The sequence below is a fragment of the Condylostylus longicornis genome, unplaced genomic scaffold, assembly GCF_029603195.1.
Source record: "Condylostylus longicornis isolate FDR11 unplaced genomic scaffold, ASM2960319v2 ptg000010l, whole genome shotgun sequence".
NCBI classification, from domain to species: domain Eukaryota; kingdom Metazoa; phylum Arthropoda; class Insecta; order Diptera; family Dolichopodidae; genus Condylostylus; species Condylostylus longicornis.
Window position 1 is genome coordinate 12,888,037 of NW_026577979.1, and position 15,423 is coordinate 12,903,459.

Below are 15,423 nucleotides of genomic sequence, written 5' to 3' on the forward strand. Positions count from 1 at the left end.
GAGTACGTCTTTTGACGCTTTAATATTATTAGAATTAATTATAATAACTGATGATGTGACAAACTTCTAGAAAATAGAGCTTTTAAATATTAAAATGTTTATATTCGAGAAATTAAATTGAATAATTTGATTAACAAAGAAACAGAGAAAATTTTCAATTATAAGCAACCTTCTAATGAGAAATCGTCGTTGTTTACAGTCGTTGAGCGCAATGAGAAGGTTATTTAAAATTTTAATTCTTTTTGAATGCCGGAATTACCCAAAATCTAATAGAAATTTTTTTAAGGAAAAATTTGTTATTACTAGAAAGTTTTGTTTTTTTTTGTATTATTAACATGAAAAGAGTTTAAATGAGTAAGCAATTTTTTTTTTGCGGTAACAATAGCATAGGGTTCATATAGGGAGTTTCGCTAAATTAAAACGTTATTTCAAACACAAAAAGGTTACAAAATTATTAGAACAAATTATATCATTTGAGCTTCGATTCATTGAGCGTTAAGTGACCAAATTTTGAAATTATTTTGCAAAAATCTCCAAATACTATTTTATTTCTATTTAATACAAATATGTAGACTGTATGTTAAAAGAAAAGTACTTAATTTACCAAAATATAACAGTGCAATTATACTAACAATATGAATTTGGTATAGATTTTTTCCATAAATTTCTTATGTTAGATAAAGAATTTTCTCCATCAATATTTACTTCTACTAAAAGATAAGTTTTTTTTTAATTAGTCTATTTGTTTAACAAAATATTCTGAATTTGTAACATGTATAATAAATTAAGCTAAAACCATGAACCAACCTTCACTATAATTTATTGTAAACTATTTGTATATAGTGTAAAATGTAGATCTTTATTTAAATTTTTCTTGCCTTATTTCAAAAGAAAAATACATATATAAAAAACCTCATATAATACAAAATCGGACATTGTAATTGATTATGTAAAAACTATAAATTTATGTTTAATTAAAATATAGTTCATAATTTTTTTAAAAAAATTTTTATTTACTAAAAAAATTATGAGGGGCAGATATAAATTTTGTTATTGATAGATTAATTTTCTTTCATACATACGTTTTTTGCCATTTTATTTCAGTTCATATTATGTTTGTATGTATGTACCTACAAATGTATTTTTGTTTTCGCTGTAATGATTATTTTGACATCAATTATTTACTTATTTTATTATTTACATATAGATTAAATAAAATAATATTTACATAAATGTTAGTTGTTCTTCATACTACATATAATATTTTAATTTAATAAAATTTTTAATTATCCAGGGAATTGGATCTTCATTGTACACAAATACAAACATACAAACATGCATACAAACATACATACATACTATATGTATGTATACAGTACATTTTATAAAATAATTTATTAGTTTTCTATTTTAAATTTTTATTCAAAGAAGACATTGCACTACACTATTGCTAGTGATAGCTGTATATTATCATCTAAAGCTTTTATTAAACTGCGCATGAATTTTGATCTTCAGAATTATATACAGTCGCCTATAAACGTCTTATTATGTAGGCAAATACATATAAATATGTATATATGTACATACATAATTATTTTACATATATGTATATATAATATAATAAAATTTTGTACTATTTATACATAATATCTTAATTGAGTTCAATGATATTATATTCTACAATATAAAATAAAATAAAATTTTTAAACAGAATTTTTATAGACTTTTTACAAAAATAATCAATGAAAATAAAAAGAAAAAGCTCATCAGAGAATAATATCGATTGCTGTGTAAGTTATTGGTTTTATTACAAATTCAACACGAAGTAAGCAAATTAAGTAAATTAAAGCAAATTCAAAATATGTAAGTATTTATGTCGAATTTACATATAAAAATTGAAGATTTTCCAAATAAAATCAACAATATAATATACGATAAAGAAATATAGGCATTTATGTATTGTAAGTTTGTCAGAGTCCAAAATAATAAACGTATTTTAATTAATAAGGGTGTATTTTTCTTCAACAAAACATTTTGTTATTTATTATATACATGATATAAAAATCTCTCCCACTTTTTTGATACGCACGTCATACCATCAAATACGATAAGAATCATTGAAGTGCTGCTTTGTTTATATTATGAAAATAAGAGAAAATTATTGCTACAATCATACCAACTTGTCGCATGATATTTTTTGTGTAAGCGAGTAATACGGAACAGTGGAACAGAGTTCCTGTACTGGTACCCTTGTGTTCCCAATACTGAACTTATAGTGTATATATTAAATTTTACCACACTTTTTTAATAGAATTCAAGCCAGATTATTTTTGTAAATATACATAAATACTTTGTATTTAAAATAATTCACATTCATTTAGCAACAGCATGCTATTCTACTCATTATTTGAGAGAATACATTTTGGATATGAAAAATTTAATAAATTTTAATTAAAATGTTGACTCTTTTTCCTGCACAAAAATAGGTTTTGCGTTACACTCTCTTTTCACAAAGAAACACATGAATTATGCAAATTATAACTCCATCTGATACGGTTTTATCGATGTAAGATTCGATATACAAAGCTTATAATATACTTGTGTAACACCAAGTACAAAATTTAAGTTTTTTAAGTTTAACATACATACATCTCTTAATAAAAAACTTATTTCTTTAAAAAAAATGAATATTTTTAAAGGAAACTAGTACAATTCTAAGAACTACTACACCTGGACCTCTATTTGTGCTATCTTTTCATCCTTTTCCATCCAATGGTTTACTTCTAGATAGCATAAAAATTATTCTTATTTTTTTGTTCGCTGTATCTATTTTCTTGTTTAAAAAGTAGCACATAACATTGAAATAAATTTGTAAAAATATGCTTAAAGCTCTTTATTCATTGATGTATATTAAAAATTCAATATCCGAAAGAAATATTAATTTTATTACTAAATTACTGTTTCAGTTTTTTGAGACCAAAATAAATAAAACAAAAAACTTTACACTGAAAGATCCACTTTACTTGTAATTACAAAAGGCTTTATTGAATTTCCGCTACAACTTTGTAAATTTTATAATTCAAATACACATATGTTCATATCTATTAGATGTAAATATGTGTATTTCACGCAAATATCACTCAAATACAGTTTAACTTGCATAATAAGGAAATTTTAAGCGACAAATATAATTGTTTCAGTTATAGAAGCTTTTCAATATTAGTTTACGTGGCAAACGTTAATCTGCTTCAATTGTCATTTTACCAATATCCTGTATTTCTTATAGCAAAAGAAAACTGACGTATGCTCTGATTAACTGAAAGTGACAGGCATGAAAGTAATACGAGATTCAAAAAAATTGTGGATTTTCATTAAAAATTTCAAGAGATTTCGAAAACATATTAAACAATTAACTTTCCTGTTAATCAAGTACCACTTATCAAGATTCAACTGTTTATATTTTTGCAATTTTTACTATGTTAATTTTAAAACGTTCAAGGTTGCAATATATAATAAAATCCATACGGATCCATGCATTTAATAAAAGTCCAAAAATATAAAAATTTCTCGCAGTTGAATCGGTCATGGTTCAACAAAAGCTATACGTATATACCAAAATGTTTTCGAATTTTTATTACAATATCCCACTTTAACTTGCTCGATACTTAATTTCTCAAATTTTATATTTAGAGGTTATAGGTAGTATCAATGCGAAAAATTTTGGCAGGTTTACAAAAAATTTAATTGTACTCGTATGTACATATTCATTTCTTTATTCCATTCTGTCGTCTGTACATTCTCCATTCGTTCCACTCAATATTGCTATTTTGTTCTCTTACTTTTGCTATTTGTCTAATAGTTTAAAATTAAAATAAATCAGTGTCTAATAGTCATAAATTAATTTAAAAATTCATGCATTTTGTGTATTTAATATAGGTTGTCTAGTATACATCGTAAGACTTTTTTTAAAGATTTTTCTTATTACAGAACTTATAAATTGTCTACACAAACTTTATTAATTGAAATTTAATAATTAGCGCTTATGATAGAATTAAAAACAAGTTTGTCTAATTATATATACATATTAGGTATGTATATGTAAAATCAAGATTCCATTAAAATTCAAATTGAGCAGTTGACAATTTCCAAATGAGCCAAAAAGGAATTATACAAATAGAGGGTGTTGTGTATGCAGCAGAACATCTTTTCTCATTGGGTTAATTGAAGTGTTGGACGAAAGTATGAAACGACTTACAAATTTTAGAGTAATTAACAGCCTCTTTACTTAATGGTATATGGTATGTGCATGTATTTGCAAAAATGAAAAACGTATTCCTGATAAAAACCCGGCACTGGAATTTTTGGATAAAAAAAATACCTCCCTAATAATATGCAATGTGGTCTGCTATAATTTCATAAAAATTATTTGTATTCAAGATTGTTATGAATCTCAACAAATGCAATGGTTTATCATAAGTTTAAATTGTTATTTTAACATGTGCCATTTTACGAACCATTTCTGATTTTTGAATTGCCAGAAATATATAATAATTTTTATTTACAACGATACTCAATTCTCACTTTCTACAGAAAAAGTAAATTTGGTTTTCATTATTTGCGAAGTAATCATCCAACATTTTCACACATTAATCCGCTACATAGACAATCATTACTTTTAAATATATAACATTATATGTTTACTTTTATCAAAATATCAACATTTGTATAGTGTCTATGTGAAATTTTAATCTACAACAAAATAGAAACATTAACATTGCGAATAGAAACATTAAGTTGTAAGATACTTGTACTTATAGCATAGTATATAGAATACTATGAGAATATAACCTAAAATGCAACATCAAATATGCATAAAGTACACAAAATTGCTGAGATTCTATTAGAGCATACTTACTGAAGTCTTATATAGATTCATATGTAGACACTTACTCAAATTTTAATCATATTCAAGTAATTTTTCTTAATTAAATTTGAAATATTCGTTTTGCTTCATTTTATAAAATTGAATATTTTAAGAAACCGAAACTCTGTATACACGAAAGCGCTATTAAACGTAGTCATTGATTTTCTCTGAATAAATATTTGTTCAGCATTACATTTGGGATTGCCGGTAATTCAGATATGAAATTAAAGTTCTAACTTAAATGATAAAAATCGTTTTTGGTATCATTGCAAATCTACACGAGATAACTAGTTTACTTTTTCAAATTTGTTCTGTTGTAGTATAGTTTTTTCGAACATGCCGTAATATCAATACAGAATAATTAGCTTATTCATTGAGGATATTTATATAACGGAATTCATAGGAACCTAATGGTTGTTAGTGAGTATGAAAATCATAGATTCTTTCAAATTAAATTTAATTCAAATATTAATAAAATTAGGGTACAAATCTGAATAGTAACTTTTTTCCAAAATTTTCATTTAGCCAAATTATTATTTTTCATATTCTACCAGCTTTTTTAAAATCACACGGAGTTTTCTTGCTTCCATACCAATTGTTGGTATTTCATTATCAAAATCATGTGGTATTATTGGAATACTTGATGGTGTTAACAATCCTTGAACTAAAACAAATTTTTCCAACATTATTTCAAACCCAATATAAATAAAACAAAATTTTGTATGTACTTTCACATGAATGAAGGAATGTTAAAATTTCTTGTATTGCTGGATATGGTAAAACAATAATTTGTTTTGCCATACCTGTTAATAAACCCAAAACACAACGTTTTACATGTATCCATGTATCAGCACATAATCTTGGTCCAGAACCACCTTCTAATGCATGTGCAATTCTTGATAAACCAAATTCAAAATTCGATTTTGAGCAATATAAAGTACTAAAAGTAAATCAATTGTAATTAAATAAAAAGAGCCAAATATAAATTGATTTTATGTATATTTGTCCTTTACCCAACAACCAAATTTACAATACAAAGATGTAATAATTGTTTTTCTGCATTCCCCTTGGCTTCTTCAGCTTTTTCAACTTTTCTCATTAATTCTTCAGCTTCTTCATTTTGAAATGTCATAATATACGACACACATAAATTTGCTAAAACTGCTGCAGAAACATTAATAATCTAAAATTATATAGGTGGAATAAGTTAACTGATGAATGTTAAACATTAACTTAAAAATCTTGAAAATTTTCAAATAAATATTGGTTTTTGTTCCTTACCTCGTGTGAATATTGTCTAACAATTGGTTCATAAAAAGCTGCTGCCTCTTTGTATTTATCACCTTGCATAAATAATACATGAGCAGCATGTAATCTCCATATTTGATTTTCTGAACAAAATTCAGCACTAGTTCTAAATTCTTTTTCAGCTCCAATAAAATCATCTTCACGCCAATATAACCAAGCTCTTGCCAATACTACAGGTAAGTAACTTTAAAAGAGACAAATATTTTTTACGGAGGAATTCTTTTTTTTCCAAAATTTCAAAAAACATTTACTTTCTCTCTAAAATCTCTTCATATTCTTTTAATGCATTTCTTAAAACATTTTGATCTGTATTACCGCGTGCTTCTTGAACTTGTGCTGCCAGAGTACGTAATTTAGCAGCTAAACCTGATGCTAACGTTCCCAATTTCTTTTCAGCATTTTCTGTTGATGTTTGAGCTGTTATTAATGCATCCAACAAATCATATAAATACTAAAATAAAATTGAATAATTTCCAAGTTAAAAATTGTTCTCGAAAAATTTTGTGAAAACTTTCATATACTTGAGATAAAAATTTATAAGTTAAATGAGCATTTTCAGCTAAAATATCAGCAGCTGTATCATACATTTCATGTTTACAACATAATAAAAGAATATTTCCTAAAGCTTCTTTTGGGCAAACCGATGGTCCCAATTCTAATAGAAATGCTAATCTTTTTAATCCAGCTCCTGGTCCTTCTGGATCAGTTAAAGCCATATTATGTAATGTGATAGGATCAAGTTCACTTTCCATTCTAGGTGGCATATCTAAAAGTGCTTCTCTAGCACCTTCAACTAAATAAGTATATAGAGGAAAACATGAAGATTGATGAGGAAGAATGATGAAGATTCGAAAAAATTTAATTATTTTATTTTATTACAAACCATTCTCATCTTGATATTCAATGGCTGCTTTCAAATTTAGGGCTTGTGTTAGAGCAGATAATGAAAGTGTTGTCAAATTAATATTTCCTCGTGTATCATTGGTTTCTAAGACATGTTGCGATCCAATTCCAAGCTCCGGATAATTTCTTATAGCTCTTTCCATTATGTCACCTAAAATTTTATACAAATCATGACGATTGGATATTAATTATTGTTAAGGAAAGGTTATTTCTACTTACTAATATAATTCATTGACTGGGCCTTCTGTTTCATTCTGTAGTGACATAGCGCAATATTATAAGCAATTAAGGGATTAAAACCGCCCATTTGCAAAGCAGAATGAAATTTTTTTAACGCACCATCGTATATTTCAGCCTATAGAATAAATAAAAAGTCATTGCAAATAATTAGCGCAATTATATTTCTGGGTAACTAATAAGACCATAAAGTTTTAGGTGCACAACGATCGAACTCTGGGATTTGGTTATTAAATCTTAAATTTAAAACTCCAATTATATTTTATACCTGATATAATAGGCAACCCTCATCATTAGCTGTATCAGAACTATCTTGTGGTCTTTGGCCCAGTGTTGCCTGACACATTGAATATTCTTCTTCTGAATATTGTATTGTACTTTGTAATTGTAGCACTTGTTGCTTTAATTCATCGGATGTTATTTGTTTTAATATTTTCAATGATTCTTCGAAAATTCCAGCCTGATATAATGATTGAGCATAATAGAACCTTTTAAGAGAAATTTAACTTAATAATAGAATAATTTTAAAGCTAAAAATTGTAATTTATTTTTACTTACTTATATTTTTCTTCTTTGGGAGCTAAATCACAAAGTATCTCATAACAATTGGCAGCATCAATAAATTTTTGTAAATTATAATAGGAATGGGCTAAAATCGATAATCCAGCTCTTGATGTTTGAATATCTTTAAAATTTGATAAAATTTCAACTACATCTTCAAATCGTTTCTCTTTTATCTAAAAAACCATAAATAATTTTTTAAACTAAATAACTATATTTGAAGAAGAAGCTAAGCTTGCCAATGAATAAATAGTTTTTGTGATTCCACCTTTTCTTGAAATTTCAAACATTTTATATTCCAGTTGTGTTATTGAAATTGTCATTAAAGACTGAATAAGCTGTATAAAATTCTAACTTGACATAGGAATGTTAGAAACAACTGAACCACAACAAAATGTTGCCTAGGCATTACCAATATTTTTAATAAATTTCAATCATGCGCAAAGGAATGTAACAGTTTTATCTTAAAAATTTTGAATTTTTAAAATTATTTAAGATATAAGGGTCGGCCGATTAAGCTTATACCAGAGCAAACTCCGCTTAAAAATAACATGAACTTACGATTCTTTCTTCAGTACTTTACTTATAATACAATAACATATACTCAAAAGAGCTTTATTTATGCGAATTTTATAAAAATTGGAAAGAGGTGTTGGAAATTATTTGTATGAAAGAAATTGTCTAATATTTCTACATATTTTTCAAATATTTGACGTTCGAATTTTAAAAGAATCGGTTTGTGGATTGTAATTGCGCTAAAATTTTAACTGCATCCAAAATTTCCTATCTTCCAAATAGAAGTATGTATACCGAATTACAGAAATAAATTTTTTGTTGAAAATTTAGAAAAAAAAGCCAAAGCAACTTCAATCAATTGTGTCAAATAAAAAACACATACATATGTATGTACTAAATAAAATGAGATTACTAAGAAATTAAACAAAATTATTTCAATCGGAGTACATTGGAACAGAAAATATTAAGCATTGTTTTTGAAAATTTTATACTTTGCAATAATTCGGAAAATGATGTCGGCTTGGTGAATTGTGGCCTGATAGATTTAATAAAACATTATAAATAAACTTTATAGAGGGCAATTTTAATTATTTTAGTTCTATAGACAATGTACTGTGATCACAAGGAAAAGAAGCTAATTTGAAATACAAGCCTTAGTCAAAAATACAAGTCACAATTTTGCTATATATGTATATATATAAGCTGCACAGTGTCACCTCCAGGATTTTAGCTGATCACAAAATTGCAAGAGGACAAGAAGACTTACATAATTCTTGTTTAAAGCAACAATTTATTTTTAAATTTACCAGAACTCGAAAATCTTAAAGATATTTTAAAAATATTGTGTGATTTAAATAATATGTCATCATCGTATAAGTGTACATACATATGTACTTATGTATATATGTACTTTTACCCTGTTAGTATTGATTTTAATTTAATTGAAATAAAACTTCATATAAATGTATGAATTTTGTAGCTCACATACATACATACATATTTATATTTTTAATTTGATTTTATATTGTTCAATATAGGGAAAAAATTCTAAAATACAAATAAAAGTTTATTTAAAATAAAGGACCTATTACTATGAACAACCTACATTCAGGTTACAACAATCACCATTTATGTACACATTTTATGTAATGGAATAATTCATGATTCATTCAATTTATGGTAAAAAAGTTAAACTTTTGAAATGAAAATATCCTTTTATTTAAATGCTATACAATACAATATACATATAGTGAACGAGATTCCAATATATGATACTGTACACTATTGAAAAAATAGTCCGCCATATACCGTCAGTACTTTTTGAATTCATATAATTTCAATGAACAATATTGATCTTTTACTGTTATTCAAACAAAAAAAAAATTATTGAATTAACAATGAATTTCACTAGCATTTTCAACTTGAATTTAAAACAAACTAAATTTTTTATTCCGAATATTATTAAAATAGCCAAGTGAACAACTCTAAGGACGTATTTGAATTGAAAATTTTGATTCATATGTTTTTATCGGAAGTAAAGTATGAATGTCACCATAGGGAAGAAGATACTGGACAAAACCCATAATCACCAATATTTTACAATAATAATAAAACATGCAGCAAGCAATTAATATTAAGTTTTGGATCCGTGAAATATTTAGTATGGTCAACACCATGAGATTTTAAACTTCTAGACTATATTTTATTTGTGGGTATACGTGGAACTTTCTGGGTGGAACTTTATTTATATGCGTGGAATTTTCTGGTTGTATCGATGATCCGATCCGGTATTTATTTCTGTTTTGAAAAATAACCAATTGAACCTTTAATTAGTGAGATTTCAAATGAAGAGAGCCCCTCGAATGGACCCCTCAAAATTTTTAAATATATAGTATAGACGTTTCATAAACCGAAATTTTATTTTATAATCAACATAGTCTTTTCGAATTCCAAGCAAATTACATCCATACATAATAGGTAGAAAAGCAAAATTTTTAGTTTTTATTCAATATTTCTAAAACTTTTTAAATTTTTTTTTAAATTAAATTAAATCTTATTTTTACTTTTATTAAAAGAAAAATTTTTATTGTACTTTTTGTCCGCATAACTATTATAAAAATCAATTATGAAATATATTTACATAATAAAATTTTTCAGAAAATTTATGTAATTGCAGTGGTTTTCAAATAGTTGAACGCGATCCATTTTACATAATACGTGTAAATTTTATGGCAGACCCATTGCATAGTTCGTATAATATTTGTTAAGTGGTAAAAAACAATTCTGGGTGAAATTTGAAATTCTTTTGGAAGTCTGATTTGTTTAGCAATCATTTTAATTCTAGTAATGAAAGGAATAGAAATTAATATATATATATTCAATTTTGAAGAAGTATAGCTGATTGAATATATTGAAAAATCAAATGAGTCTAAGTGAACCCCAAAAAAATTGCATTATGTAGATGCATATGTATTTAGGTGTATCTGAAAAAGATATTGAATCTATAGTAAATTGAATTTCTTTTAGTAACAGATCAAAGTTTAAAATTTTGTTATAAAGCCATTTTTCATATCGATAATCGGTTTAACCATCATGTTAACAGCATCTAAATATTTCAAAATTGAAATTAATTGACTTTGTTTTGATAATATAAATATATAAAATAATTTACTGAAATAAATGTGCTTAAGTACTTCTCGAGTTGAAGTCTCTCGTGAAAAGATTTCAGACCTAGAGTGCTAAATATGCTAGTGGAGTACTATATACAAGTGGAATGCAATTAAAAAAAATCAGTTCAAATTACAGAGATCAATATGATCAAACGTTAGTAAAATTTAATTATTCAACTGAACTAGGGTAACAAAAGTTCGATACAAAAAAAATTTCAAATTAGAGCGGCTATAATTGTAACTAACTGTCTATTTCATTTTAATTTTTTAAATCTAAAAATTTTAGTGCTCAAGTTAGCAGCAATGGAAGTTCGTGTTGTATGGCCTTATACACATAATACAAGTGTATCTATGTAAATGTTATTATTCTATAATTTTATATATATTGATGTACTCGTAGATATTATACCTAATTACACATCCAATTACATAATTCCATTGAAAAATTTATAATACTTCATAAGAATTCATAAAGACCACAACAAAATTAAATACAAGAAAAAAACAAGCCGTACTATCTTAAATCCATGATGACCTTTAAAAAACATTATTTTCAGATTATTTTCTCTTCTTTCATTTCAAAGAGAAATTATTTACAAATTGTATAAAAAAAAAGGAAAATTGGACAAAACGAAAAATTCTTTAAGAAAATATTTTATCAGTTTTTTTTCAACAAATTTAGAGAAAACAAAAATATCCTTGCATATTTAAAAATATTTGATAAAGTACAAACAAAAAATATTAATAGAAAAAGATTTTATTAAAATCAACATTGTACTCGTATAGGTAGATTGTACAGAAATATGCAGGACCTTCTAATTTTTTAATATTTAGATAATTTTAAATGATATTTTTTTCTTATGGTTTTGTACACTTGTTTCCGAATAAAATACATATATATAGATAGTACATAGGTATAATGAAAATGCTATAATAATTCATCTACTGAAGCATTCAGCAATATCATAGTTTATTTTGTACTAACTCAGAAAATATCCAATTAAATATTTAAGGAAAAAATATTTTTAAAAGCAAATGAGACTTTTAGGCAATATAACTGAGTACTAGAGTTTAAAACTGAACAAATGAGATTGCTACATCGCCTAATAATTAGAATTTTTCACGAAAATAGAAAACTTTAAAAAGAACTGTTAAAAACGATTTCATACCTAGTTACTCGTAGAATATAAGATTTGTAGCAGTAAAATCCATAAACATTAATAAAAACTAAAGAAAACAAAAGCAAAATTTTGACGCTCATTTTTATTTGGCGGTCTTTTTGTGGCTACATTAGCAAAACAATTCTTTTCGAATATCAAAAATTGCAAAAAGGTTCACAAAATTAAATTGGAGGCCATTCATAACGAAACAATAAGCGTAAAATCGATATCCTTTTTGTGAAACATTTTCCGAAACTTACAGAGTAGAACTATATGTTTTCCCTTGTAAGAAACTCTGGGACTATTTGAGAGAATTCTTAATTTCTTTGCTCCAATCAGGTTCCAAATCTCAACACAAAGTTATACAAAGCAAAAGGAAATGCGAATAAAATACATATGTTTTTATTACAATATTTTTGTACGTTCAATTTAACTGAGGATGATTCAACAAAGTTTTCAACACACTGTACTACAGTTTACGAAATAACAAACTTTTCCGATTATTATTTCCGATAACTTCTTAATTAATAATTAATTTCTAAACTCCTAAGTTCTTATAGATTGTAGAGTAATTTTTCTATAGAACATTTTTTATGGTGAAGTTTAGAATTTATTGTAACAATATTAATTGTAATACCCGTACGAACGTACTCGTATTTATAATTTAAATTTGAATTCAATTTAGGAGTATAGGGAACTTTCTTAAGCACATCTGATTCTAATGCAATTTCATCAAAATAATTTTATTTCGACTATTTGCTTAATATTTATAATTTCTCAATATTATAAATGTATCCTTTATGAAAGCGACAGTATCTATATTTATAAAAAATGTTCAGATGCAAGTTTTTAATAAATTCTTTTATCAAAAAATGAAAAAAGTTCAAAATCAGAAATTGCAATATTGATTTTTTGTTTTTTCGTTTTTAAATTTTATTCATTTATTTTTATAATATGATCATGGGGCTTTTGACACAACATTAAAGAAACTTTATGTTGAATACTTACATAACTTTATTTAAACAGTTTTAAATTTATTGCATTAGTTTGGAAAAAGTTGAATAATGTAAACTTAGTTACCACAATCTATAATAACAATGATAAAATGTAAAATATTGGGACTTATGAATAGGTTATGTAAAATTATACTAAGAACTTAAATGTAAAGAACTAATTTTTTCTAAATCTGTATTTATGTATGTATTAATAAGCATCAATAAAAATCTTTTTTACATTGTTGTTAACGAATCCTGAAAAAGCTCTGATTTAGAAGTTGTCGTAGTTGTAGAATGAATAAATATGTAATCTTTGAAATCTGAGCAAAATTACATTAAATCCTACATTATTCGACGGCAAAAATTTCGTGTGTCGGTTCAAACAAAGCCGTTGTAAAAAATTTCCTCATTATGCATCCACTAAAACCGGGGTTTTGTGATAAACTGACTTATCTATTGAAGTTACATGTAAAATAAAGATAATCAAAACGTCTCACAGGCGTTTGTGTTTATTATAATTACATACATAAATCTACATAATATATGATTATGCGTACATACATATATACATATATACATATGTATGTTAATCATACAGGAATCAATAAAATAATGTATGTATGTATGTATGTATTATTATCTTCAGGAAAACTTTGAATAGCAATTTTAGTAGCCCTTTTTCATTTGGTTAATGTTGAAGAGCCTGTTGTATTGTGTATGTATGTATGCATTTCGCAGGCTCTTATAACAAAAATATTTTCTATAGTAAGTAGCCTAACTGAAATTTAATAAAATTTAATAAAAATAATTGAAATTTCATTCTAGGAAAATAATTTTGAAAATAATTTTGTATCACAATTTAACAAAACAAAATTTATTTATTTAAATAAACAAAATTTAGATTGCTTAGTAACAGACAAATCGAAAAATCTAGTCCTTTGTTTATTTTTGTCATATATACAAGTACAATATAGTTATGTAAACTTCGCTTCATTTTGAAAGTATTGAAGTAAAAAAATTGAAAAATTTTGTATATTAAATATTTTAATATTTAAAACAATTCTGAAAAATATGGTACGAATTCAGATTAAACATGGAGATGAAGATCAGTTTTTATATGAAGCATCTGGATCTGAAAAAATTGAAAATATAATTAAAAATATTTGTGCAATTTATAATGGACGCCTTAAAATATATCGGATTTGTGCTGAAATGGAAGATATTGCAGAACACGGGCTTATATTACCACCAGAAATGATTGGTTTAACTGATGAACAAGTAAAAGAATTGAAATTAACTGATCCATGGGCTGATAAACATATTCCATCTGGTGGTTATGACATTAATCCAGATAAGATAGGCCGTCGAAATGGACGTCGTCCAAAAGAACATATGCAAAAAATTATAAAGAATACAATTAATGAAGCAAAACAATTAATCAGTAAAAAATTGATACGATCAGATAAAGTACTTAATTTAAAAATTATTGAAGAAGCAAAAAGTATTTTAAAAGGTTGTATGACTATAGTTTATCCAATGGGATTACCACCACATGAACCAGTAAGAGCTGAATTCACAAATACTGAAGATCTTGAAGGAACATATGCATCTAAAGAAATTATTGATATTTCAAAAGCTCAACTTTGGTTTGCTGGTAAACAAGTACTGGAAGAGAAACAACTTTCAGATTATTGTGGAAAAAATGAAAAATCGAAAATTATTATGAAAATAAATCAAAAAGGTGATGGTCCACCAGGACGTGAACCATTTATGAGCGAAGAAACAAAAAAGATGTTAATGGCTGAGTCTTTTAGACGTCAAGAACAATTAAAAAAATTGGAATTAGATGAGGATGACAGTTATTTGAATTCAAAATGGGCTGACAATAAAAGTTTACAAAAACATGTTCATGGCCTCGATGATATTAAATTTCGTTTTGGTAAATAATTATAATTCTCATGATTATATGAAATAAATTTTGAATAAAATGAAAATGAAAGTGTTTTAATATTATTCAAAAGCTGCTTAACGCAAAAGCAAATCTATTTTGAGAATAAAGAAGTTCATCCAAAACTGATAATATGACTTCTCTTATACCATCAAACGAAAAAAGTTTGAGTTTCGGTTATTTTGTAAGAATAAAGTATTTT

The 15,423-nt window shown here is 25.7% G+C and overlaps 2 protein-coding genes across 2 annotated transcripts; one reads left to right on the forward strand and one right to left on the reverse strand.

Annotated features, from left to right (window-relative positions):
• Nucleotides 1–5,457: 5,457 nt before the first annotated feature.
• Nucleotides 5,458–8,223, reverse strand: LOC129618910 (tetratricopeptide repeat protein 30 homolog). The gene is made up of 11 exons (XM_055533939.1): nt 8,173–8,223; nt 7,931–8,109; nt 7,641–7,860; nt 7,355–7,490; nt 7,116–7,286; nt 6,754–7,025; nt 6,484–6,683; nt 6,206–6,416; nt 5,938–6,107; nt 5,653–5,864; nt 5,458–5,588 (listed from the first exon to the last, which is right to left on the reverse strand). Exons 1-11 carry the CDS (start codon nt 8,221–8,223, stop codon nt 5,458–5,460), a joined length of 1,953 nt encoding a protein of 650 aa, XP_055389914.1.
• Nucleotides 8,224–14,344: 6,121 nt separating this feature from the next.
• On the forward strand, nt 14,345–15,220 carry LOC129619139 (cilia- and flagella-associated protein 298). Its single transcript, XM_055534233.1, has one exon. It carries the CDS (start codon nt 14,345–14,347, stop codon nt 15,218–15,220), a length of 876 nt encoding a protein of 291 aa, XP_055390208.1.
• The last annotated feature ends 203 nt before the right edge of the window (nt 15,221–15,423 follow it).